The 24,732-nt window shown below is 38.1% G+C and overlaps 3 protein-coding genes across 6 annotated transcripts in view; 1 reads left to right on the top strand and 2 right to left on the bottom strand.

Annotated features, from left to right (window-relative positions):
- Positions 1 to 307: 307 nt before the first annotated feature.
- LOC131547891 (uncharacterized) lies at positions 308 to 24,680 on the bottom strand. Of its 2 annotated transcripts, none has more exons than XM_058788658.1 (9): positions 24,654 to 24,680; positions 10,425 to 10,569; positions 10,103 to 10,268; positions 9,122 to 9,356; positions 8,872 to 9,015; positions 8,618 to 8,780; positions 2,693 to 7,647; positions 1,099 to 1,145; positions 308 to 976 (listed from the first exon to the last, which is right to left on the bottom strand). In XM_058788658.1, exons 2-9 carry the CDS (start codon positions 10,543 to 10,545, stop codon positions 337 to 339), a joined length of 6,471 nt encoding a protein of 2,156 aa, XP_058644641.1. In that variant the 5' UTR covers positions 10,546 to 10,569; positions 24,654 to 24,680; the 3' UTR covers positions 308 to 336. The 2 variants fall into 2 exon arrangements, with proteins under 2 accessions (XP_058644641.1, XP_058644640.1); XM_058788657.1 differs by lacking the exon at positions 24,654 to 24,680 and adding an exon at positions 12,065 to 12,152.
- purg (purine-rich element binding protein G) lies at positions 13,186 to 20,808 on the bottom strand. Its single transcript, XM_058788663.1, has one exon. The coding sequence runs from the start codon at positions 19,859 to 19,861 to the stop codon at positions 18,902 to 18,904; it is 960 nt and encodes a 319-aa protein (XP_058644646.1). The 5' UTR covers positions 19,862 to 20,808; the 3' UTR covers positions 13,186 to 18,901.
- Positions 23,907 to 24,732, top strand: part of wrn (WRN RecQ like helicase) — a 39,593-nt gene continuing 38,767 nt past the window's right edge. For all 3 annotated transcript variants that reach the window (XM_058788660.1, XM_058788662.1, XM_058788661.1), the window contains exons 1-2: positions 23,907 to 24,091; positions 24,227 to 24,297. In XM_058788660.1, the coding sequence (XP_058644643.1) occupies positions 24,247 to 24,297 (51 nt within the window). In that variant the 5' untranslated portion in view covers positions 23,907 to 24,091; positions 24,227 to 24,246. The remainder of the gene's footprint in view (positions 24,092 to 24,226; positions 24,298 to 24,732) is intronic.

Here is a 24,732-nt window from a genome sequence, read left to right on the forward strand (position 1 = left end):
TATATCATATATACATTAACGTCACATTAAAGTACATTTGCCTGAAAGCACCAACTACATTTGTGAATAAATGTGTGTTAAACTAGTTCTTTGATATAATTTAGCTGTATAAGCTGTATTAGATGCACACTGCTCTGGGTGTGTGTGTGTTTACTACTGTGTGTGTGGGTTAAATGCAGAGCACAAATTCCGAGTATGGGTCACCATAATTGGCCACACGTCACTTCACTTCACTTCACTTCACTTCACTTCACTTCACGTCACGTCACGTCACGTCACGTCACTAAATAAAACTGACTCGCATGTGATTCGATCTCAGCTCATAGTACATTAGCCCTAAATGGTGTTAGGGTAATATCTAGTATCAGGGTGAATGGCTGCAGTGGAGCCTGTGGTGTATGTTTGCCCATTCAGAAGGAAGTAGGGGTAATGAATTGCTGTAATCGCGCTGGGCATAGGGACATGCGTCAAAGCCTGAACCGAGAAAGGAGGAGGCATCAAATTTGTATTCAAAGGGTAATTTGGTAAACTATAAGGTTGTGTCATGGCTAAACTGAACTGGTTTACTTGTTCTTGTGAGAGCACAGGACAATGTGGTGCAGTGTTATTCTGTTGATATTTAAGACTGTCAAATGCTAGACGTGAAACACAAGAATCTCCTCGTAAAGTTGCTTGGGGAGCCGAGACTGAAGGCTGTTGAGGTCTTTGAATGTCTGCAAAAGATCTCTCATCAGAATGTGATAAAGTCGCCCGTCTATTAGACAGATGAAGAGAATGTGCATGAGACGTGGAAGGTGAAGGTGGGAAGTTCGAGGCGTTCCAGTCCGCAGCAGTGCTTTCAACCATTCCCCAATGCCCCGGATCCACTCCGTGAGGAAGAGCATAGTAAGGGCTCGGGTTCTCAAGACGGCTTGCAGGAGTTGTTTGGAAAAGGGGTTTCACATCATTACATTGCGTTAGGGGTGAGAGAGATGACCTAAAGATGTTGGAAAACATTTATTACCCACACATTTCAGGATTGTTAAAAATGCACTCAAAACCAATGCATTAGAGGCTGATTCTTTGATTCTTAAATTAAATCTTAAAAATGTCTCCTACCTCCTTTTAGCCATTTTATAAGCCATATTCTTGTCAGCCTTTACACTCTAGATGATAAAACAAACAAACAAACAAACATTTAGAAAGATACACAATGTTTTTCTTTGCAACCAAATGGGATTAAGCATCTCTCTCATCCAATTCTAGCAGTTCTAACACCATTAAAGTCAGATGTGAAATGTGACTTTTCATGTGAAAGAGAGTTTCCAGTGAGGAAAACTGTACTTTATTTATTAGTAACTGATTATTGGATTGTAAAAAGTGGGTGTTATAGTTAATGTAAGTAGCCAGACCAAATAATAGTTTGCTGTAATAATGCATTGTAGCATTATAAAGAAAAGAAAAAAGTGATTTCAGAGCAAGTTTTATTTAAAAGTTTAAAAGTATATCGTCTTCACACGATATACACATACCTGTCAACATTTGGGTACCAAAATCCGTGAGATTGAACCAGGATATTTTTCTTATCTCCTACTTTTAATTGGCTAAGAAATCAAATGACAACAATTTGTATTCTGTACTATTTTTTCCTATATTTCCTATATTTGTTTATATACTACAAATTTTATTTAAATTTTTTATCACAGAATAAGGCAGAGAACATATTTTATAGTTTCTATAGGCTACTGTAATAACTGCTATGTCAGTTAGCACTGCATCATCTAGATACTTTATTTATTACCTGGAGATGACTTGAAAAACACACATATACCATATATTGTCGCAATCATGCATGTATTGCCTTCACTGGATGCCTTTGGCCATATAGTGATTTCCTGTCACGTCATAAGTTATTACATCTACGAGTTCGTTTTGGACTTTCTACACGAATACACCCAGTGGGATTTTTTTTATAGAAAGATTAAAAATATGGGAGAAATACGGGAAAATATTTGGTAACACTTTATTTTAAGGATCAATTCTAACTATTAACTAGTTGCTCATTAGTATGCATATTACTGGCATATTCGCTGTTTATTAGTACTTGTAAAGCACATATTATTGCCTTGTTCTGCATGACTATTTTAGATCCTGTAATCCTACCCCATATCTAAACTTAACAACTATCTTACTAACTATTAATAAGCAGAAAAATAGGAGCTTGAGTTACACTTTATTTTGATAGTCCACTTTAGACATTCTACTAACTAAGTAACTATGCAACTACATGTCAACTAATTCTCATTAATTTGCAACTACATGTCTACGAACTTTCAGAGTAGACTGTTAGGTTAGGTTTAGAGTTAGTAGAATAAGTTGACAAATACTTGCAAAGTTTCTTGTAGTCAGTGTGTTGTATGTTGTGGACCCTTCAAAATAAAGTGTTAGAAGATATTAAGCAGACAGTTTACTAATACTCTAATGACTGCTAGTTGCAAAGTTATTTACTGTTAGTAGAATGTCTAAAGTGGACTATCAAAATAAAGCATTACCGGAGTTTGTTCAGGGAAAACTCTAGTTAATAGTGAATAAGTGTTCCTTATTCTAAAGTGTTACCAAATATTTAAAGCGGATGAAAGCGGGATAAAATGGTAAAATCAGGGAGAATCCCGGGTTAACACTTGACAGGTATGTTTACAGACCAAAATCCTACCTGTGCAACACTGGGTTGAGAGGACGTCCATAACTGCGAACTCTTGCGTTTCCGAGCAGCATCACTCTTTTGTTTCTTTGGGATCTCTGCTCCATCCAAAGACGGAGGGGGCTGTTCCACTTTGTTTACGAGACTAACACCTGACTCTGTCACCCCAAAAATAATCTGCGGGTTTGAATTCTTATATGTCTTGAGAACTTCACTTGGTGCACTGTGACTCATGTCTTGCCATACAAGAACCTTAGAGGCATCATAAAGAAGGTGCTCAATTCCAAACCATGATACTTTGCTAATCATTTCTTTGCATGACTTCATGAAAAGAGCTTTTTCTTGGAGATATCTGCATGTGATGGACAGATGCTCTGCTTTGCCCACATCAAATGTCCCTGGCAACTGATCTGAAGGTGTTTCCACAAAAGTCATTATCACTTTGTGTATCTTTTCCAATCTTTCCAAACTGTCTCCAAAATTGATCATTGCAGACATTGGTACAGATAAAAAGAAGCTCTTAATGTCGTTGGGATTTCTGAGTGCAGCCTCAGCCTCAAGGAGCTCACGCTTACTCTTGAGATACATGTAGTAAGATGCATCAGGGGCCACATGGAGCTGTTGGTGCAAGGAGGATACCGCACTGTAGTATTCCTGCAGTTTACTGTAGCCCTCTTGTGCCAAGATCTTTTGAAACGAAGCAAACAATGACGACTGCTGCTGAAAGCCAACCTCCCCTTTGTAGAGTTCTCCATAAAGAGAAGGGTCATACCATAGCAAACTCCTAAACGTGGGTTTACCGCTCAGAAAGTTGATTTTGTTTTCTACAAACTGCCAAGCTTCCATCATCATCTGCAACTCCAAGTAAGAATTCACCGCTTCATATTTCAGGTCTACTTGTGCAGGTGGATGCTCCAAATATTGCTTTAAGATGAGACACCTTGAGACGAAAGATTGGTTGAATGGCACTTTCTGATTGTGTTCAAAACTTGAGATAAAACGCTTCAGCATGCTTTTGCATTTAGACTGCAAAGATCCAAGTTCAGTTAATGAGACTGTTTGGTCAGCCAACTTAAGAGTGTTCGAAATGTCACCGATGCTGTATTTATTGTCAGTGAATGTACTGCTCACATTGCCGTCATCAATGTTTTTTACGGTGTTCAAAGATTGATTCTCTTGACTCTGTCGTTCATATATACTATTCAAATTCACAGAGGGATTTTGTTGGCCTGTTGTGTGCTTTCTTTGCATCTGTAACTGGGCATTAAGGGTGTTATTGATGGAGATTTCTGGGAAAACAGCGCTCCGGTCGTTCATCTGGGGCAAAGGGTGAGGACTGTTATCTTTGATGGTGTCTAAAGCACTAGTACTGTCAGGACTGACACTAGTGACTGAGCTCCTCCTTGATCTTTGCCTGCTGGTTCGTTTGCTTTGAGAAGATCGTCGGCCTCTCTTAGATTCAACAGGCACTAGTAGGCAAACATCAGTTGCATGTTGAGCATGTTCACTTCGAAGAACCTTCCTAGCTTGAACAGGGCTTTCAGTGTATTCACTTGAATTGTCTTTTTTAACAGCTTCACTGCCATGAGGCATCAGGCAAGGAACATTCACCATACAGTACTGGCTTTTTTCAAACAACTGCTGTTTATGTGCTGTGCTGTCAAGCGTTATCCACACCACTGGTCTTTCTTTAAGATCTTCATTCACTGCTTCTTGTTTCTTGACAGTGGACTCAAATTTGGTCAAATAATCTCTTAGTTTAGAAATGAGCTGGGTTTCTGGCGAGCTTGCCTCATCGGTTTTGTTTTGGTCTAGCCTTGATAAATTACAGTTGTCTCTGATTGCCGGAGTACTTGGTGATTTGGTAGAACTGAGCAAACTGGTGTTGCTACCCTTCTTTGTGCGTTTTAATGAAATCTCGCTCAAAGCTGGATCATCAACAGTAAGATCTACAACATTATTTGATGTATATTTCAAAGCCTCTGGACCACGCTGCTTTGAATCTGATGCTGTGTCTCCAAATGCCTCAGAATCAGTACTCAAAACACTGCTTACATTAGATGTGCTGGTAGAAATTGGTTGGACTGATTGGTTCATATGTGGGATATTTGCCAACATGCGTTCTGTTCCTCCAAAACACATATTTGCATTTTGCTCACTACATTTTATAGTGTCCGTCTCAGCTGTATCATTGATAGTATCCATCAGCTTGGCTTCTGGAGTCACGTTTGACCTGAGCTCAGTTTTATGACTGTTGCTTGCAGGCACATCACTGTGTGTTTCTGATGCCTCACAATCAGCATCTACATTGTCATCTACTGTAAATTTAATTGTGAAATGCTCCTTTCTTAACGGATTCAGTCCAGTCTCTGATGTCACATTTAGCAACATGTTCTCCTCTTCGCACTCTTTGATACTCCCATGTTTTTTCCTAGTGCATGTGATCAAAGATGTTTGGCTTTGATTGGAGATGTTTTCAGTTGTTTTCACTTGTTCTCCTTTGTCCACCATTACAGGGATTAGATTTGAAGTAAAATCTATTGTTGCCTTCTCAGTGCAGACTGAATCACTTTTATAGAGATCTTCTGTAGGATTTATTGGCTCCTCTATCGGTTTGGTCTCAGGAAGAGTGGCATTAGCCTCTTGAAAACCCTGAACATGCAATGATTGTCCGTCATCAGATGTGTGAGACATTATTCTTAAATTAGAGTCTGGGTTTTGATCTTCATGTTCTGTAAAGACTATTTCAGACTGACTGTTTGAAAAGTCTGGTGTTGCTTTGCTGTTTACTGTTTCATCAGCTGACACAGCTGCTCTGCTGATATTCCTCTTTGCTTTAAAGAAGCGTGTCTTCTTGACATATTTGCTCCTCTTTAGAGAGCGATGTAGTGATGTGTGCTGTTTTTTGAGACATGCCTTCTTACAGCCTGGTCTGCTCAAGCTCTTGCATTTCACATAGAGTGTAGATTTACTGTACCTCTGAGCTAGTAGTTGTATTAGTTCAGCATTACATGTTGCAGTTTCTTTGTATCCTTCTCTTCTGCACATTTGTGTCCCTGGGCTTTGAACCATTTTGTTGTTTCTTTCACTCAATTTCTTTTGTAGGCCTTTGATTTTTGAAAATCGCTTAGAGAGAGAACGCACTTCTGTAGTATGAGCAGATGTTTTGCTGGATTTTAGAATAACTTTGAGATGGATATCTTCCCAGAATCTCATGTTTAGGTTCGTTTCAGCTTCGCTGTGGCCATTGCTTTCATTTTTTAGCTTGGAAATGTTGTCTGCAGGTCTGCTCATATCTCTATCTGTACTTGAGGAGAAAACATGCTTTTGAAACATGCTTGGCAATAGTTGATCAAGTTGAATTCTTTTGTACAATTCCCAGTGAGTACTGTTGTCCTGCTTTACTGTTTCCATATCAAGCTCTGGAGATGAGTCTTCACAGCATTTTATCCATCTAAATGCACCCACCTCTTGAACTTCGCTGCAACTTTTCCCAACCTCCTTTTGCTTTACTGTCATGGGAGGACTGTGATCACAGTTGTCTGATGGTCCACAGCTAGAGACTTCAACACAGCTAGCAATATCCATGACTGTGTTATCCATGACTTTGTTTGCATACGTAAGGCATGATCCAGTGCTGAGCTTTTCAACCAAGTTATCACCTGGAGTAGACTGATTCTCTACTGCACTTCTGGAGAGCTCGCTTTCATATTCTATGTTGTGACTAAGCTTAGATTCATTAGAGGAACAAGTTAAAGGACTTGGGTTCTTGAGATCAAGATGTACACTTTGTGTCTCAGTTTTCTCACCTGTGAGGTTGAGGTTCAGCGATCTCAGCACCAACGATTGCTCTGAAAGTTTATCTGGAGACTGAACCAGACATCTATCAGGATGGTCCCGGTGAGTCTCTGGTGCTTGATCCTGTCTCTTTTCTGTCAACATTACAGCACTAGATTCTGTATGATATAGATGATTGGTCTCATGAATGTGTGTTGTGCTACATTTTCCCCTGTTATCTGACAAACTTGCAGCATTATGACTTTTTGGTTGGCACACATAGGACTGATTGTGCTTGTATGTATCATCTTTTGCCTGTAGAATGTGATTTTCTTTGGGCTCTCTTTGAGAAAGGCTGGACTTCTTCTTTGTCTCACTAACATTTTGAAAGATCAATCCCTTTTTATATTTCTGATAATAAACTTCATAAAAATGTATACGGTCAGCTAATTCTTGCTTTTGTTCTGCTGACATGTTTTCTTGTGACCATATTTTTTGATGCCTCTCTTCCTCATTCATTCTAAAGTAGGCAGCATATTTTTGGAATTTCATTTTGAATAACTTCATTGAGGGCAATGTCAGGTTATGCGAACATTGGTCAATCTTTGAGGTTTCTTTTTGAGCGTTCTTCTTTGTTGGCTCTTTTGAATCAAACGAATTTCCAGCAAATCCGTAATTGTCTTGGTTTTTATCGGCTGGTTGGCATTTCTTATTATCACATCCTGATCCAGTGTATGCTACCTTGGCCTCTGAGTAGTTGGTCTGTTGATTTGTTTCTTGTCTAGATAGACGAGGATCCCTAACCAAGCGTGAAGAATTCACTACACTAGAAATTTTGTCCTGTGGACTTTGAGCTACTATGTCCCATGCATTGTCATTGCTTGCAGTACTCTTTTTGTGATTACTCAGGAATAATTTATTTCCCAGAAAGCTTTGAGAGAAAGCAGTGTGATCCATAACTGGCCCTGAACTGCTGGAATCTGCGTCCTCACTGGCAGCAATCCAGTGCTGTTTTGGGTTGAATGACTGAGTGTTTTGCATATCGGTCTTTTGAAGTGGAGCTTCTACTTCTGGTTTCTGAGGTGTATAATGTGTCTCAAAGCAGCCCGGTGTGCCAAAGTGTTTGAACGTAATGGTGGCAGTGCCTCCTTTTCCTCTTCTCTCTGCCACAGTACGTGCCTTAAAACGGTCTGTTGTATTTTTCAGGGATAAAATAAACAAACACATTATTGATTAATAGACTTGATGCATTATAAACACTGAGACATACATTTCTGTATATGAATTTTGAAAAGTGCTATAGAAATAAACTTGATTTGATAATGATGGGCATCAGTGTTGAGGGTAATGGATTACAAGTAACGTACTTAGATTACTTTTTTTGAGTAACTAGTAAAGTAACACATTACTTTTTAATTTAGAAGGAAATGTCTGAGTTACTTTTTCAAATAATTAACGCCAGTTACTTTGTTTCTCATGTATTGACTGACAGCTCTGATGTTGCCATGTTGTGCAAAGCGTTGTGTGTGAACATGATCTTACTGTAGTTCTAGACTAAATATGAACATGTATTTACTGATCTCACCTACAAAAAAACAGATTCAGTGTTCCTCAAAAGAACAAAAACAGTGAAATGCAAACTCATAATTAAATATGTTAAATAAGACAAATATCATTTATGTATTTAATCCCATTTTATAAACCAATGTCTTTGCTACTGACCTTCGATGATCCAATTCAACCATACTAAGCAAAAATGACACATTTGTGTTTCAATTTTGTTATTGCTGAATAGTGTTGAACTTTCTTCTCCAGCGTCATATTCTTCATGTGATTTTTTTTTAGCTCTACTGTACAGACGTGAATTTACATTTCCTTCAGCCTGAGGCGTATTCATTTCACTTTTGGTGTGAAAGGGCTTTTACATTTGTAAAAGAAGAACTTTTTATATTAAAACAAACAAACAAGCCCTGCCCAGATTTAAAAAGTGACTCAAAAGTAACATAAAAAATTACTTTCCATAAAAAATAAATAACGTAATTAGTTACTTTTTAAGGGAGTAACGCAGTACTGTAATGCTTTACTTTTAAAAGTAACTTTCCCCAACACTGATGGGCATGCATTTGAAGTCTTAATAAAAAGGTTTGTGTTTTATCTCACCATGCACTTGGCCAATAGTTAGCGCTGAAGCTGAGAGTGGTAGGTTTGTAGGCACAGTCAGAATGGCACTGCTGGCAGGAACAAACGAAACTACAGCGTACGGCAAACACTGCCTGGGTCTTTCAGTGAGTTCCTGCTTCTCGTTAAAGTCAAACAGAAAAACCTAGAAGGACAATGTTTTTTAATAAGACTCCTGTTGATTATCCAGTCCATTTGATCGAATAATTTGCTATTCTGAGATTAAATCAACTCACAGAGGAGCCCAGAACTTGCTGGTGAAGAGTGTCTCGATGGGACACTGCATCTTTACACATGTGACAGTCAAAGCCCACAGTGGGATCTTGCGTTTTGTTCCAGTCCAAGCTTGGAGCGATTTTTTTCACCTTTCCATAAAGAACCTGAAACCCCAAAACACAACAATGTTCACTACTTACTGTCTTTCCATTAATAAATGTCGTTCCACAATGCTTAGACTGTATAGGACACAGGAAACATTCAACAAACCTTGAAAATTACAACTTTTGTCAAACTTAATACGCTGGTATTAGATTTCAGAGCCGCATCGACATGCCTAAAGAGATATACTCCGTGTGATGGCTTTCCCAAGGCATAATGGACAGTGCTGCCAACCCGTAGACCGTGCTGATAAACCTGGGCCACCATTTGATCCGACGCAGCTAGAAAACAGAATCTTTCTTCCATTTCTCTCCCATGTCTTCCTTTGGCTCGCATCTCTGCCCTGAAGATGAGTGGTCACAGATACAGCGGTTAAAATAAGTATTTTCCTCAGTAAATATATTTTTATAGGTGCTGTTGACTTGAAATTTTCACTACATGTTGGTAACAACCCAAGTAATCCATACATACAAAGAAAACAAAACAAATAAGTTCAGAAATTAAGTTCTGTGTAATAAAATGGAATGACACAGGGAAAAAGTATTGAAATTTAATACTTTTAGAATCATTGTCTTGCTGAAATGTCCACCCTTGTTTCAACTTCATCATCCTGGTATACTGTAGGTGTTGGGACTGAAGCTAATATTAATTTCCACTGACGAGGGGCAGAATTGCTTTCTAATTACTGATAGATTTCAGCTTGGCTTTCCATGCCTTTTTGCGCCTCCCTTTCTTCATGTGTTCAATACTTTCTCCCTGTGTCATTCCATTTTATTACACATAACTTAATTTCTGAACTTATTTGTTTTGTTTTGTTTGTATGTATGGATTACTTGGGTTGTTGCCGACATCTGGTGAAAATTTCAAGTCAACAGCACCTTTAGAAATATATTTACTTAGAAAAATGGTGACGTGTTCAATATTTATTTTACCCACTGTATGTAATGAAAAGCAACATTCGTTTATTGTGGAAAATTTATTTTAATTTCTGAATTTCTGAGGTGTCACAAGAGCAAAGCCTGCGACTGCACTGGAAAATGCAGCAACAGGCCAGCATTGTTATTGTATGCTGCATTTTTATGTAATTACCTTTTTTCTGAGAACTTTTTAAGGAGCTCCTCATTGTGCACTAAACAAACATCTTTCCAGACCCACGCATTTGCTCGGTCCTCTCTAGTGTCCAGCTTGGCATCTCTCAGTTTTGTCTGAATGAGATTGTAGTCACGGCTTTCCTCTGAACAACATTCCAAAAGGACTGACCCAAAAGAAGTCAAAAATCACTTTTTAAAAACAGCTGATGAACTCAATAGCTCTGGATTATGACAGCACTATCATGAAACAGTTTGGATGTTTAGTATGCCATCACAAATATTATTTTGTTGATTTGGATTTTGAGAAAATCTAGTAAAACCTTCTCCAGAGGTACGTTTCTTCCTGGGTATGGTGAAGTTCTTCAGTGCCAAGGTTCCTGTTAATGTTGACTGGTGTGATCTGGAGCCCTCTAATGTCTCCTCACGCTGTCTTTTCTCCATACTTGTTTACAACTGATATTCACTCTGAAAAAAAAAAACATACATTAATCTAACATGTAGAAGAGTGCGTACATTTCGTCTGATGACTATTTGCACAGCAGATATTCCCAAAACTATCATAAGTTGCCGCCCGTTTTACCAGTGCCAGGCAAACAGATAAAACACAGAAACCGTAAAAACTGATTTGCTCTTTCACTACATACAGTTTTTTATATATATACATATAAAGATAACAATGAATATATGGCCTTTACGATTAATATATATGTGACCCTGGATCACAAAACCAGTCATAAGGGTAAATTTTTCAAAATTGAGATTTATACATCATCTGAAAGCTGAATAAATAAGCTTTCCAGTAATGTATGGTTTGTTAGGACAATATTTGGCTGAGATACTATTTGAAAATCTGGAATCTGAGGTGCAAAAAAATCTAAATATTGAGAAAATCTCCTTTAAAGTTGTCCAAATGAAGTTCTTAGCAATGCATATTACTAATCAAAAATTAAATTTTGATATATTTACAGTAGGGAATTTACAAAATATCTTCATGGAACATGATCTTTACTTAATGCCCTAATGATTTTTGCCATAAAAGAAAGCTCAATAATTTTGACCCATACGATGTATTTTTGGCTATTGCTACAAATATACCCCAGCGACTTAAAACTGGTTTTGTGGTCCAGGGTCACATATGGTAAAACTAATTCTCACCAAACGTCAAGGCAGCGAGAGCTTCACTCTTGTCCAGATTATATTTCTGCTGCAGTGCTCACATTCATTAACTTATGCTTAAATGTTCTTAAACCTGGTCAGCTCTTTGTTTGTACAATTTACCATGTGACTGTATGACCATAAAACATAACTGATTTTTTTTTTCAAAAACCTTTTAAACAGACTAATAAGATGCTATTTGGTACAAGGGGTGTTATAGAAATCTTTACTGTAGCTCAAATAGTAGAGCATGGCGCTAGCAACGCCAAGATCATGGGTTCGATTCCCAGGGAAAGCAAGAGCTGATAAAATGTTTTTAAAAAAAAAACTGTACCTTGAATGCAATGTAAGTCGCTTTGGATAAAAGCGTCTGCTAAATGCATAAATGTAAATGTAAATGTACTGAAAAGAAAGAAAGAAATGCATCTTGGAAAATAATCACATTGCCACAGCAAACGTCGACACGGGTATTTAAGCTTTTACATGTATAAACAAACATCCTTCAGAAGTGGTCAAAGCGTTACTAAACTCATGGCTTGGGGAATGTTGCTATAATTCAACATTGGCAATCACATGACTTCTAATGAAAGATTTGGCTAAAGCTGTATTATTAGTAGTATTAAAGTACATGCTGGTTATGTTTCACATGACAACCCAACAGTGTGAAAACACAGTATACATGTGAAATGTTTATATACAAGTATAATCACGTCTACAGCACAACCGAGCAAACAAACTAACAGGCATCAACACACTGAAAGAAATATTCATTTCAACTTGTAAGATCAAACTTTTGGGTACTTACCATCATGTAAAATGGCAGTTGAGCATGTATGACATTATCTAAGATGTCTTAGCAGGGAACTGTGCAAAGTTTGTCACTTCAGTTTGAGGAACATCAAGTGAGACATACCAAAAAGGAAATCGCTTGACCTCAAACGCTGAACAGCAAAGGCACAGGAAATTACCTAGTACTGTTACTAACACCACGGGTTCTTCTTTAGTCCAACCACCAATGAGCCTTGAAAATATCACCCACATAGACAAGAGATGAGAACATTTGGATCTTTTTGTTTTAATATATATTTTTAAATGTTAGTATTATACTATTTGTGAATTTCTACTTGATATATAGGTCATGGGTTTCCACAGGGCTTCATATGAGAAAACACTGCTCATTAAAAAAAGTGTAGCCAATACATTTCTTTACAATGTATTAACATTCTAGATGACACTTCAGTCTGAATAAAATGGTTGATTAACTTTTTTTTTTTTGGTACAAAACTATTTAATTACACTATTTCTAATGAATAACATATGAGAGTTGTATTGTTTCAGACTGAAGCTCTTTGGATCATTTGTGCAAGAGGAAAAATGATTTTTACTATGAAGGAGTGCACCAACTGACCATCATTTTCAGAAAGAGAAGCTTCTATTTTCAGCGTTTACACCCATCATCACACCCTCATATGAAGCTGCTTCCTTTTTTGAGTTTGTTTTTTTCCTTCTTGCAGATGATTCTGATCTCTGACAAAAGTTTTTAAAACACTTAGACATCCTATGCACGTTGCCCTGTAAAACAGCTGAAAATGATTACTTGCTGCAACTATGTGATTAAATCCTTCAGAAATATTTCTGGAATAAAAGACCAGAGAGTTTAAGATCGAGCAGCTATCAGAAATCATGGCTCAGCGCTTGAGCTCAAATGACCATGAGTCAGAGGGATATTTCTTCCTGACACATGTGGAGATTCAACAAAAGCACATAACGTCTCAAAAAGTAATAGATGCTTAGGTCTTGAAGCCCAAATCAGCTGGGATAGCAGTTATTGAAGCACTAATTTAAAAACATTTTCTATGACAAAAGTACATACATCATACCAAAATACTGTACAAACGACTACCAAAAATAAGTTATGAACTCACTTTAATGTGGGAAAAGATAAAAACAGTCATTAATATAGTATTAGCCAATGATATCTGAAGAGTTGATCAAAACACACGTTCTAAACATAAAAAAGTTGTACTTTATTAGATTGTCTGTGGAACTTTTACACACAAATATTGGGTAACTGTAAATAAGCATCACACATTTCAGCATGTACTTTGGTGAGGATTTCCACCATGAGACGCCAACCGATTCAAGTTCTCACCCACCAGTTTTATAATGTGCTGTGTAAAGACTGAGTATCAGCCATGGGCTGCTCCCTGGTTGCATGTCTGACATAGTTTTTGCAGCTTGTGCTCCTTTCTCACATCATCCTGTTCAAAGCAACCTTAACTGGAGAATTAAGCAGGGAGCCTCCACACACGACTGCACAGACACAAGTGTGCATGATTTACAGTTACGCAAAACTGCTCGCGTTGAGAAAGGGCATCTTGTCATCAATCTCGAGACTGAAAAGCCTCGGGTTTGCTCTACTTTTTCCATTGTCATTCAACAAGCATGCAGTTAGGGTCCAGTTCAGCACCTTTATATGTTCTCATATAGCACCATTTTTTCATATATATTTGAAGTTTGTCAGGACCCTACTGTTGGCATGCACGAACGTCAAATTTAAAACTTCATATTTCATCAGATATGTATCCTACATATTTCAACCTTTTAAAAACATTACAAGGCAAATCAGGAATATTCATACTGTACCATACATCTTAAACAGAAACTAATACAGTACTCACGTGAAAAGAAAGTGCTACTAGACAGAACCATTTCTTTCTTGTTTTAGAGTCGTATAATATTCGAAGGCTCTACAGAAGGACACACTACATTACATTATCTAAAGATACACCAAAACATTTTTTTTTAATTTTGCCATCGTTTAAAATCATTTAACAAACACTGACACGTCTTAATTCCAACCGCAGATGATCAACACAAAGATAAAAAGGAACAACTCAAGAAAGCTTGTGAACAACCTTTCTTTTTTCTTTTTTGAGAACGTCACATTACCCACACCACTATCAAGAACATATACAGAAGTGTATGCATCTCTGCTGTTATATTTTGATATTCCCCGAACTGAAATAATTTTCTATTTTGCTTTTATTATTCATTTTATTCACGAGGTCACTTCACCTTTTTCCCGGTCCTTTTGTTTTCGAACATCATGCGTACAAAATGTAACATTTTAGAGATGAAGGCAAACTACATTGGAACGACAATTCGTAACCCTAAAGTCAATCATTACAACCACAGTGTAATGATTTTAAGGCCTATGGGTTGAAAACTGTGACTTCAGTACATGTTATGCATAACAGTCCAATTTCATGAATTCAAGTGTTTAGAGTAACTCGGATATAGCTGCAATATAATCGCATTTTGAGATGGCCTTATAAATTGACATAGCTGTTTCCTCTAACAATACAGGAAAATAGACATCAATCTTCCCAAATAATTCCTTTAAAATGAAATACGCTATTTCATCAGGGCGATAAATTGTGTACACTAGCAATATTTGTATACCACCTATACATATAGCGAGAAAAACATCATACGAACACTGCTCTCTTCTGGTCATGCATTGCACATACACATATAACAAGCATACTTCTACTCGTTTCTTTGTTGGGAACAAACCTGTACTCAGATTTTTAAAGTGCACATGGTTCATTAATTTTGCGCCAGCTTTACTGCTTTATAGGTAAAAGACGACAACCAGACGCTAAGGTAACTTTCTAAATATTCTGATGCCCTTGGTAGAAAAAAGGATCCTACCTTTTTCAACCTTCCTACCTTCTAAATACGGGAAATATGCATACCCAACGTTAGTACATACTGCCTCCTCTAGCAGCCCTTATTGTAAGAAATCCGTATGCAGACAATACAATACAATACAATCACAGACTGAATACTCAGTGTCAGTGATATGCTAATCAGACCCTTGAAATGACACATTGCAACCAAGAACCAAGAAGCGCACAGAGCAAACAGATGAATGCACTTCTGAAAGGCTGAGGTGTTCGTTTGGGAGCACGATTGTCACTCTTTTCATATGGGGCACAAATGAAGGTTCTCTTTGCAGTGGTAAAGCAGATGAAGCAGCTCAAAGTGCTGTTTGAATAAAGTGCTTCCTGTAGGAGGTGTCTGTTATAGATCAGCATCTTAACACTAACCCACAGAATGTACCCATAATTCAGTTATATTCTTCTAAAACATAAATACTCTCTCACACACACACACGGAGAAAAAAGAAGTGCCGAAACGAATTGCTTTTCCCGTCAGCTGGACAATAATTACAGTACAAATAAACAGAAGCCAACTGGAGCCAGACCTAAAACCAACAAAAATACTCATTAGTTGTGCTTTAATGAGAAAACAACTGCCTAGATGCATGTATGTCCATGCCTCTAAATGCTACAACCCCAGGAAAAAAGTTTCAGTAAAGGCAACTAGTTAACATTTGCTGTGATTTCATACTGGTACACTACAGCTTATATTTTATTTGAATGAAATTCAGTATGCAAAATGCATTCTGTGCATAGTACGCCCAATTTCAGTGTAGATTTTAAAACTGTATGCCAAAAACTGTTCCCGCAACCCAATGAATTGGGTGTGAAGGACATCTGGGGATGCTGCAAATTGCTTGTTACTTTTGTCACATTTTCTCATACACTATTTAAAAACGAATGATTACGTCTTAGTTATGCAGTAGAATGTGTGTATGATACTACAGTATTATGTAGTTTTAAACAGCTATTGTTCTGATAGGAATGACATCATGTCAAATGCATTTAAACATTTTTAGGTCTGTGTGAATCCAGTCTGGCAATTCTTTTCAACATTTCACACAAGACCACATAACCCTGCAAACCAAGCTAAACTAAATTCAGTTATTTTAAAACGAGCCTATTTGTTTGCTTTGCTTTTACACAGTTCTCGTTTAAACCCACTGACAGGGAAAAATTAAATATTGCACACCTATCAAGAGTCATTTAGCATTTGTCTCATCAGAGAGATTGATATCACTAAGATCTATTATTTAAAGCCAAAAAAAGCTAATTTTAGTGTGTCCGCTCATTTATGCTAAAGCATGGCCACACAATGTCATATTTGATGCTTTATAGTTCAAGCAGCCTCATCAGGTTAGGTATTTTTCGTATGTAAATAATTCATCCAAATAATGTAAATATTAATGCACTTTTTGGTTTCGAATTTCAAACGGGGAACGTAGTATTTGTGCAATGGCAAAATGTTGCAGTTCTTTTGATCATTGAGACAAAAAAAAAAAGAAAAGCTTCACTTTGGACCATCAAAATACTCCGCACTCGTGTGCAGTGCATCTCTGATATAAGTGCTGTTACACTTTATTTCGATAGTCCACTTTAGACATTCTACTAACTATAAGTAACTTTACAACTACATGTCTACGAACTCTCAGAGTAGACTGTTAGGTTAGGTTTAGGGTTAGTAGAATAAGTTGACATATACTTATACAAATTGCAACAAAATTAAAATAGAAATATAAACTTTTGAACTGCGGGTTTCGTCTGGTCAGAGGAGAACTGGCCCCCCGACTGAGCCTGGTTTCTCCCAAGGTTTTTTTTTCTCCCAAGTTTTGGTTCCTTGCCGCTGTCGCCTCTGGCTTGCTCAGTTGGGGACACTTCATTTCTAGCGATTATCGCCGATTTGATTGCACAGATACTATTTAAACTAAACTGAGCTAGACAATGACATCTCTGAATTCAATAATGAAATTCCTTTAACTGTCTAGCCGTGAGTACAGTTGTGTGGCTCAGTATCTACCGGACAGTGTCTCTGTCACATACAGACTGTTTCAGATGGAGCTCAAGAGCATGGTACGACATTCACTCCCAATACTCTGTTTTAATGTGGTATCTGTCCTGTTTATCGTGCTTTCTTATTTCTAATTGAGTGTTTAATCTTATCATTATACATTACTGACACTCTATCCTCCAATTTGATACTGTTAAGTGCTTTGACACAATCTGTATTGTTAAAAGCGCTATATAAATAAAGGTGACTTGACTTGACTTGCAAAGTTTCTTATAATCAGTATGTTGTATGTTGTGGACCCATCAAAATAAATTGTTAAATGCTGATGATACACTGGGCAACTTTTTGAGCAATTTTGCCAGGCACCTTTGGGAAATGTTGCCATCAACGGGCAACCAGGAGCCTGTACCATGATGGTAGATGAACAAATTCAGAGTTATAGGCTTTGTTTCGAGTTGACAAAACCAAACCACTCCAATCCGGCTTTATTGGTACCATGATGCTGATCATCAGCTTTCTTTGTCAACTCAGGCTTTGATCCTGAGTTTGTGGAGCGCGTGCATATGAACGTGTGACATCAGTAGCGAACAGCCAATCACAACACAGAGCAAATGTGATTCACTTCTCACGAGAGAGCCAGCGAGATTCAAAACTCTTTTGTTAAAGGTTAAGAGTTTAAAGAATATGAGGAATTTAAACGCATTTCCACTGAAGTACTTGTCCATGAAAGAGGACACATAAAGGAAATCATCTTGCTCTATCAGTGCAGTCACAAGTGAAACTTGTGAAGTTAGTTTATATAGTTGATAATATATAGTGATAGAGACTCGAATATGTAAGGTCACATGGAGCCATTTTTAAAGCTTTATCTATTGATTCTACCACTTATTTATATTACATACGATCTGTACATGTTAACATTCATTTAAAATAAATGCTTTATAATAATTGTTAAACTAAAAATGCTTGTGTGTAATGGATTAATAATATAAATCATATTATAATTATACAAATCATAAGTAAATTGTAATTATCATTAAAGCCAGACAATTTTGTTGTAATTTTTTTTAAGGTACTTTATAGTGACCTTTAATTTGGAGCAAGAGAAACTGGGGGAGTGATTTGTTTTGCATCAGACATGTGTCACTTTGCTCACATCTGATTGGTCCAACTTCACTTTGAGATCCCTAACTCAGAACATAAGCTGCTCCGGAGCAGGTTAGCTGTGCAGTGTAAGTTACTGTGGCAATGAACGCAGCTAAGAGCCAAGCCACTTTCATGGTACCTAAAACTCAGGATTGGTGCAAACTAACATTAAGCTAAACCGGCTTCATGGTACAGGCCCCAGGTGAGACACAGAGCCCACAACTGATCTATGCAACTTTTTTTGAGCAATGTTGCTTGGGCACTTTCCCACTGTGTAACAAATGTGTAACAAATTTCTATCTGGATACTTTAAATCGGTCGTAAGCCCTGTGTCTCACCTGGTTGCCCATCAATTAACCCAGCAATATTGCTCAAAAAGCTGCTCCATGTATCATCAGCCTTAGTAGAATGTCTAAAGTGGACTATCAAAATAAAGTGTTACCTAAGTGCTTGATAAGACCTTGATTATTTGATTCCCAGCTTTGAGAAATTGCACAGCAGCCCCATACACGTTACGCCTGGGAAGAAGTATTGGATGTAATAACACCAAATCCTAATACACGCGCTCTCTCTCTCACACAAACACACACACACACAGCAACCCCAGCAGAGCCGCTTGGATTCTGCCTAGATTTAAATCAACAGTAGTGGGCATGAACGGGACGGGACGGGCCGCACGGTAAAGTGTCCGGTGAGTACAGCAGGAGGCTAGAGGTACAACTAACACCAGAAGCATCATCATCAGAAGCAGCAGCGTGCGTCAATCCTCCTGCTCCTCCGCGTCTGTCCGCTTCTCTTTATGACAGCTGAAGATGTGTCGCATCTCCTCCTCGTACCGCATGAAGTTCTCGCCGAAGCGAGCCCAGGCTTTCAGCGGGACGGTGATCGTGTTCCGGTAGGGCTGCCGGACCTCACTGATCTTCAGGAAGACGCCGAAGCGGTTCGAGCCTACGTCGAAGTAAAAGCGCTTGTTGTCGACGCGGAACGACGCAGCCTCGGGCAGCTCGGGCGACGCGTCGTGGTTCCGCGCGCAGGGCTCGTCGTCGCCGTAGTCGTCGATTAACTGCGACAGCGCGTCTCTGAACTCGATCAGGCCCTGCGCCGGCAGCACGATGGTCTGCTCGATGCCCTGCCCGTAGTAGCCCATGCCCCCGTGCCCGCGGTTGACGGTCTGCCGGATGCGCAGGAACCGGCCGCGCTGGTTCTCCTTCAGGTCCAGGTAGTACTTCCTGTTGTCGCGCTCAATGAACTCGCTCTTCAGAACGCGGTGCGTCTGCTCCTCGGACGCGGCCGAGCCGCTGGGGGACGCCGCCGGATCCGCTGCTCTCCGGCGGGGCTCCGGTGCGCGTCCCTGGCCGTTGCTCTGTCCCTCCGCCGCCGCCTGGCATGATCCTCGGAGCCCGATGTGCGCGTAATAATCGATGAAGTCCCCCAGGCAGAAGCGCAGATCGGGCGCCATGGACATGGAGAGGGTGAGCTTGCTCTTGCGGATGTTGTCGTGCCGGCCTCGGCCGATCCACACCTCGGCGATCTTCAGGAAGCGTCCGCGGGTGCTCTGCTTCACGTCCAGATAGAAGCGCTTCTTCTGGATGTCCACTCGCTTGGACGCCAGCTCCTGTATGTCTGACGCTTTGCCGCTCGCGTACTGCTGCGAGTATCCCGAAGTCATCCTGCCTCTGCCTCTGTCCGTGCCCCTTCGCTGACTATCGGCCATAATCATTCACGGCGCTTCATCGCTTCGCTCGGTATTATTCCGCTTATCGAGCACCGGCGAGTCTCCTCGGCTGACCTGGAAACGGCAGGAGCGGCTCATCGACTTCCTTTGTCCTGATGAAAGGTCAAGCGAAGCGCGGAAGCGCGTACTGTATGCACCATGTTTTAAAAGCTCTTGTTTTTCGCCTCGCCATCCATCTGACACATATTCCTGAAGTGAGAGTGTGAGCGAGAGAGACACAGCGGATCTGCTGTAGTGCGAATGAACTCAATGACCCATCCCCCTCCCTCCAGCACACAGGCACGGATCGCTTGCGTACTATAGTACGCACTGCGCTGCGCACAGATAAGTATGCAGTATATCAGTACTCCAGAATGAGCACATACTGCTTTGAATAGAGGGTATGCTCGTGAAGTCACCGTCAGCTGGAGTGAGTGCGGCTCCGCCCACTAAGTGGCAAAAAAACTGTGCCTGCATCCCAATGTGCATGCTATCCATACTAAATTCTATGTGATATTAGTGATTTTCAATACTATTTAGGGCAGATAGAGTGGATAGTATGCACATTGGGATGCAGGGTGAAGGGCAGCATTGGTTTTCAGTGTGAATGCTGTGACAAAACGCACAAAACACACCTCAAACGAGAAAGAGCTTTGCGATTGACTGTACAGATAGACCTGAAAAGAAATCTGAGGTATGTTTTTGCAGACTGCTGAAGACTAGAGAAGAGAGAAACAAATGAATTGCTGCAATTCAAAGAAACAAATGGACTCCAGGCAACGAAACACGGATTTGCAGTTATCATTTTATGTTAATATGCTGAATTTTGCAGTAAAATAATACCCTATATATTGTATTATAATATATCATATTGACAACTCATGAATTAAATATTTACCATCTTATATTCTGCTTAAATGGATGTATTTAAATTAGTGCTGTCAAACGATTAATCGCATCCAAAATAAAAGTTTTTGTTTACATATGTGTGTGTACTGTGTATATTTATTATGTATATATACGTACATTCACATACAGCATATATGTTGGAAATATTTACATGCATACACATTTATATATATTTATATTCCTATATTTTATATTATATATAAATATATTTAATATATAAACATAACAAAATTTGGTGCATGAGTGCATGAAGTGTTCAACAGTCCACACTTTCGGTTTTCGGTTATTTAAGTGGATCATCCGAGTATTTAAAGTCCACTTTTTCTTTTTGTAATTTTCAGTGTGAGCACACTTCTCACACTATTTATACTAAAACACATCAGAATAGTGCATAAGTATGCGATTTGGGACACACCTATACTACTTCCACATGTTAGTCTGTTCATCAGACCGCTTAACTGCCGTCCCACAACCAAAAAAACACCCATTTAAAAAGCTTTTAAGAAATCTTTATGTTTACTAAGATCCTTTTATTATCTATTGAAACCCACAATAATATTTAAAATATTAGTAAGCTTATTATATATAAAAACATCATTTATTGGGTACTTTCAATTGGGAAGTGGCTGTCCCGAACCCTAACCCCTACATTTCAAATTATGTAAACAATATTGATTTTTTTTTTTTTATTCCATTGTTTTTTTTTTTTTTTTTATATATATCTTTTAGATTTTTTTAAAAGTTCAAAAAAATATTTATTTTATATTTTCTTTTTAAATCATGAAAATTTATGTAAAAAAAAAATGTGTCCTGCATTTTCATGTCACTGATTTTAACCACACCCCTAAATTTATGATCAGGAAATATTCCTGTGTGAGTAGATAGATCCCATTATTTTGAGGTAAATTGTTTTCAAAAGTTTAAAACTCTGTGTGTAACTTTAAGGAACGTCACTACTGAACACCTTTTTTTTTTTTGCAATTAAGCACACTTTTTTGGGAGGTATTCCATAATATTTACTTTTTCTATGTGTACAACTGTTCCGCTAACCATTTGCTGATTAGTATCTTTGTGGTAGGCTAATTTGGTGGAGTTTCGGTAGTGACTTCATTGGTTTTTTGGGTGTTATTCCATAAAATTATCACTACCAAAACAATCACAACCAAAAGATGTCATCATTGTTTCGGTAATGACAAAAGAGAACACATAATCCTTTATTTGGGGGAATGTGATGTGGTCGCTAACAAAACATTACTGTCACTGGCTCACTACTGAAAATGTACTGTCTCAACCGAAACATGGGATGTTTTGTCAAGTATATTGAATTATCAGCTATGATAGTGTTTGGTTCAATGCATATTGAAACTAATGAATCCTTAACTTTGAAATTAGTATGATCAGCTTTATGCCTTTTACAAAGAAAGACTGGATTCAAAATACAACAAATCTCATAAATCACACTTGAAAAATTGTTATTGGTTTACCTCTAAAAATGTTTTAATAAAATAGCAAAAATATATTTACAAGGTAGATATAAACAAAATATAGCCCTTCTTATTAAATTATGAATTATTGTTTTGGTAGTGACAAATTTGGGGAGAGGAAAAATATTCCAAAACTTTCTGAAAATACAATATGAGAATTAACTGCACAATTACTAGAAATGTGTGGTGTACCTTGGATATTATACAGTTTACATATATGCAAACTTTGTGGAAAAATACATATTGTTTCCAACTTTGACTTTGAACCAATTCTGCTGAATGCCCCATGTAGAGGATGCTGGAGCAAGGGAAAAACCCTGCACGGATGGCCACAGGGAAACAACAGTTATCATATATAATGATTCATTAATTTTATTTCAAAACATGAAACGTTCCAGATCTTTGTGTTTAAGTATTTTGAAAGAGTTATGCTCTCGTAATTGAAACTTGTAAACTCACAATGCGTTATAATATGTCTTATTTATTTGTAATGAACTTATAAATGAACACACTGATAAATCTGCATTCTGTAATATAAAACATTAAAGATTGCATCAGAATCTAATGTGTGAAATTACACAACCTTCCTGTCACCAACCCACCTCCTATATAAAACCTCATTGTGCCCCTTATTGCACTATTTATTTTTTATGAACTATTTTTTCATAAATATAGCAAATAAAACAAATACATATTCATACTCGCCCACAGAACAACTTACAAACATCCAAAAAACATTACAAAAAATAAGAATATATGTATAGGATTTTCCATTTTCTATCCATTTTTCATTATAGACCAGTGCTTGAAGTGGAAAAAAGTGCCGGTACTTGTGCACCTGCTGTCATATGCAAATCATTATTACATTTGAAATATCAAAAATGACCCTGGACCACAAAACCAGTCATAAGTAGCATGGATATATTTGTAGCAGTAGCCAACAATACACATCAAAATCAAAATGATTGATTTTTTTTTTTTTTAATGCCAAAAATCATTAGGATATTAAGTGAAGATCATGTTCCATAAAGATATTTTGCAAATTTCCTACAGTAAATATATCAAAACTTAATTTTTCATTAGTAATACGCATTGCTAAGAACTTCATTTGGACAACTTTAAAGGAGATTTTCTCAGTATTTAGATTTTTTTTCACCCTCAGATTCCAGATTTTCAAATAGTTGTATCTCAGCCAAATATTGTCCTATTTTAACAAACCATACATCAATGGAAAGCTATTCAGCTGTCAGATGATGTATAAATTGCAATTTAAAAACACTAACCCTTATGACTGGTTTTGTGATCCAGGGTCACAAATGTGAAATAATAATAATAATAATAATAATAATACTTGTAGATATTGCTGTTACCGCTTCAAGCACTGTGTTGCATTGCAACTAATACAATTACTAATGCACAATTATTAGTATTGTGCCACAATACTGGCTCCACAACTACATTGTTCACATAGATGATTTATTTTAGACAGTGTTACGCCATTCATATTAAACAACTGAATAACGCGCTTATGATTGATGACACTCATTCAGTAGTAGCCAAGTAGTTTGCGTGTCTGCTTGTTTTTTTTTTTAACACAGCCAGCTTGTTTATTTGACTCCAGTCCCACAGGTGGCGCTGCTCGGTGTGTCACAGGCGAATACAGCGCGGGAGAGTTTGGCTGAAGTAACTGGAGATGTTGCTTAGAAATATAACTTACATTGTTATTCAACATGTATAGACAGGCTGTGAGTTATTAAAGCTTTTAGAGGAATATGAATATGAGACAGCGCTAACGTTACATTGATTTCAGGGTGAGCGGTTAACGTGTGCTTTGTGCGTCATTGTAAGTATACGCACGTCAAAAGTGATATTAATATTATTATCACACTAAGTTAGCCTATATGGCACACTCGGAAACAGCCATTACTGTTTTATACTAACGTAGTCGTACTAGCTTTGTGCTGTTTTATTGTTAAAGACGGATGAAAGGAAGCTATAATGGGTGACAGGACTCTGCCTGAATGGATGAACAAACCTCAGGAAGAACATGTGAGAGAAGTCAACAACATAATCACACACACACACACACACACACACACACAGACAGACAGACAGACATGTCTGGTTTGCTATCCTTGTGGGGACTCTCCATAGGCGTAATGCTTTTTCTACTGTACAGACCGTATATTCTATTGCCCTACACCTAAACCTACCCCTTACAGGAAACTACAGGCATTTTTACATTTTCAAAATACTTCATTCTGTGTGATTTATTAGCTTGTTTACTCGTGAGGACCTCAATTTAGGTCCCCACCGTGACACGAGTCCCCATGAGTCTGTGTGTATTCAGGTTTAAGTCCCCACCTGAATAGAAAAACAGGTACACACACATAACATAAACTGACCTGTTTGCTTTAAGCCTGTTCTTTTTCTTCTTTTATTCATGTCTTCTTCATTGAAATGTTATGTGCAGGAGGAAATGCT

Source organism: Onychostoma macrolepis, chromosome 10, assembly GCF_012432095.1.
Source record: "Onychostoma macrolepis isolate SWU-2019 chromosome 10, ASM1243209v1, whole genome shotgun sequence".
In the NCBI taxonomy this organism is placed as follows: Eukaryota; Metazoa; Chordata; class Actinopteri; order Cypriniformes; family Cyprinidae; genus Onychostoma; species Onychostoma macrolepis.

Coding starts and splice junctions, on each gene's coding strand:
- LOC131547891 (XM_058788658.1), bottom strand. CDS start 10,545: ATGGAGAAAAGACAGCGTGAGGAGACATTAGAGGGCTCCAGATCACAC. Junction 10,269..10,424: donor GAAACGTACCTCTGGAGAAG/GTTTTACTAGAT, acceptor CTTTTGGGTCAG/TCCTTTTGGAATGTTGTTCA. Junction 1,146..2,692: donor CTCAACCCAGTGTTGCACAG/GTAGGATTTTGG, acceptor TTTATCATCTAG/AGTGTAAAGGCTGACAAGAA.
- purg (XM_058788663.1), bottom strand. CDS start 19,861: ATGATTATGGCCGATAGTCAGCGAAGGGGCACGGACAGAGGCAGAGGC.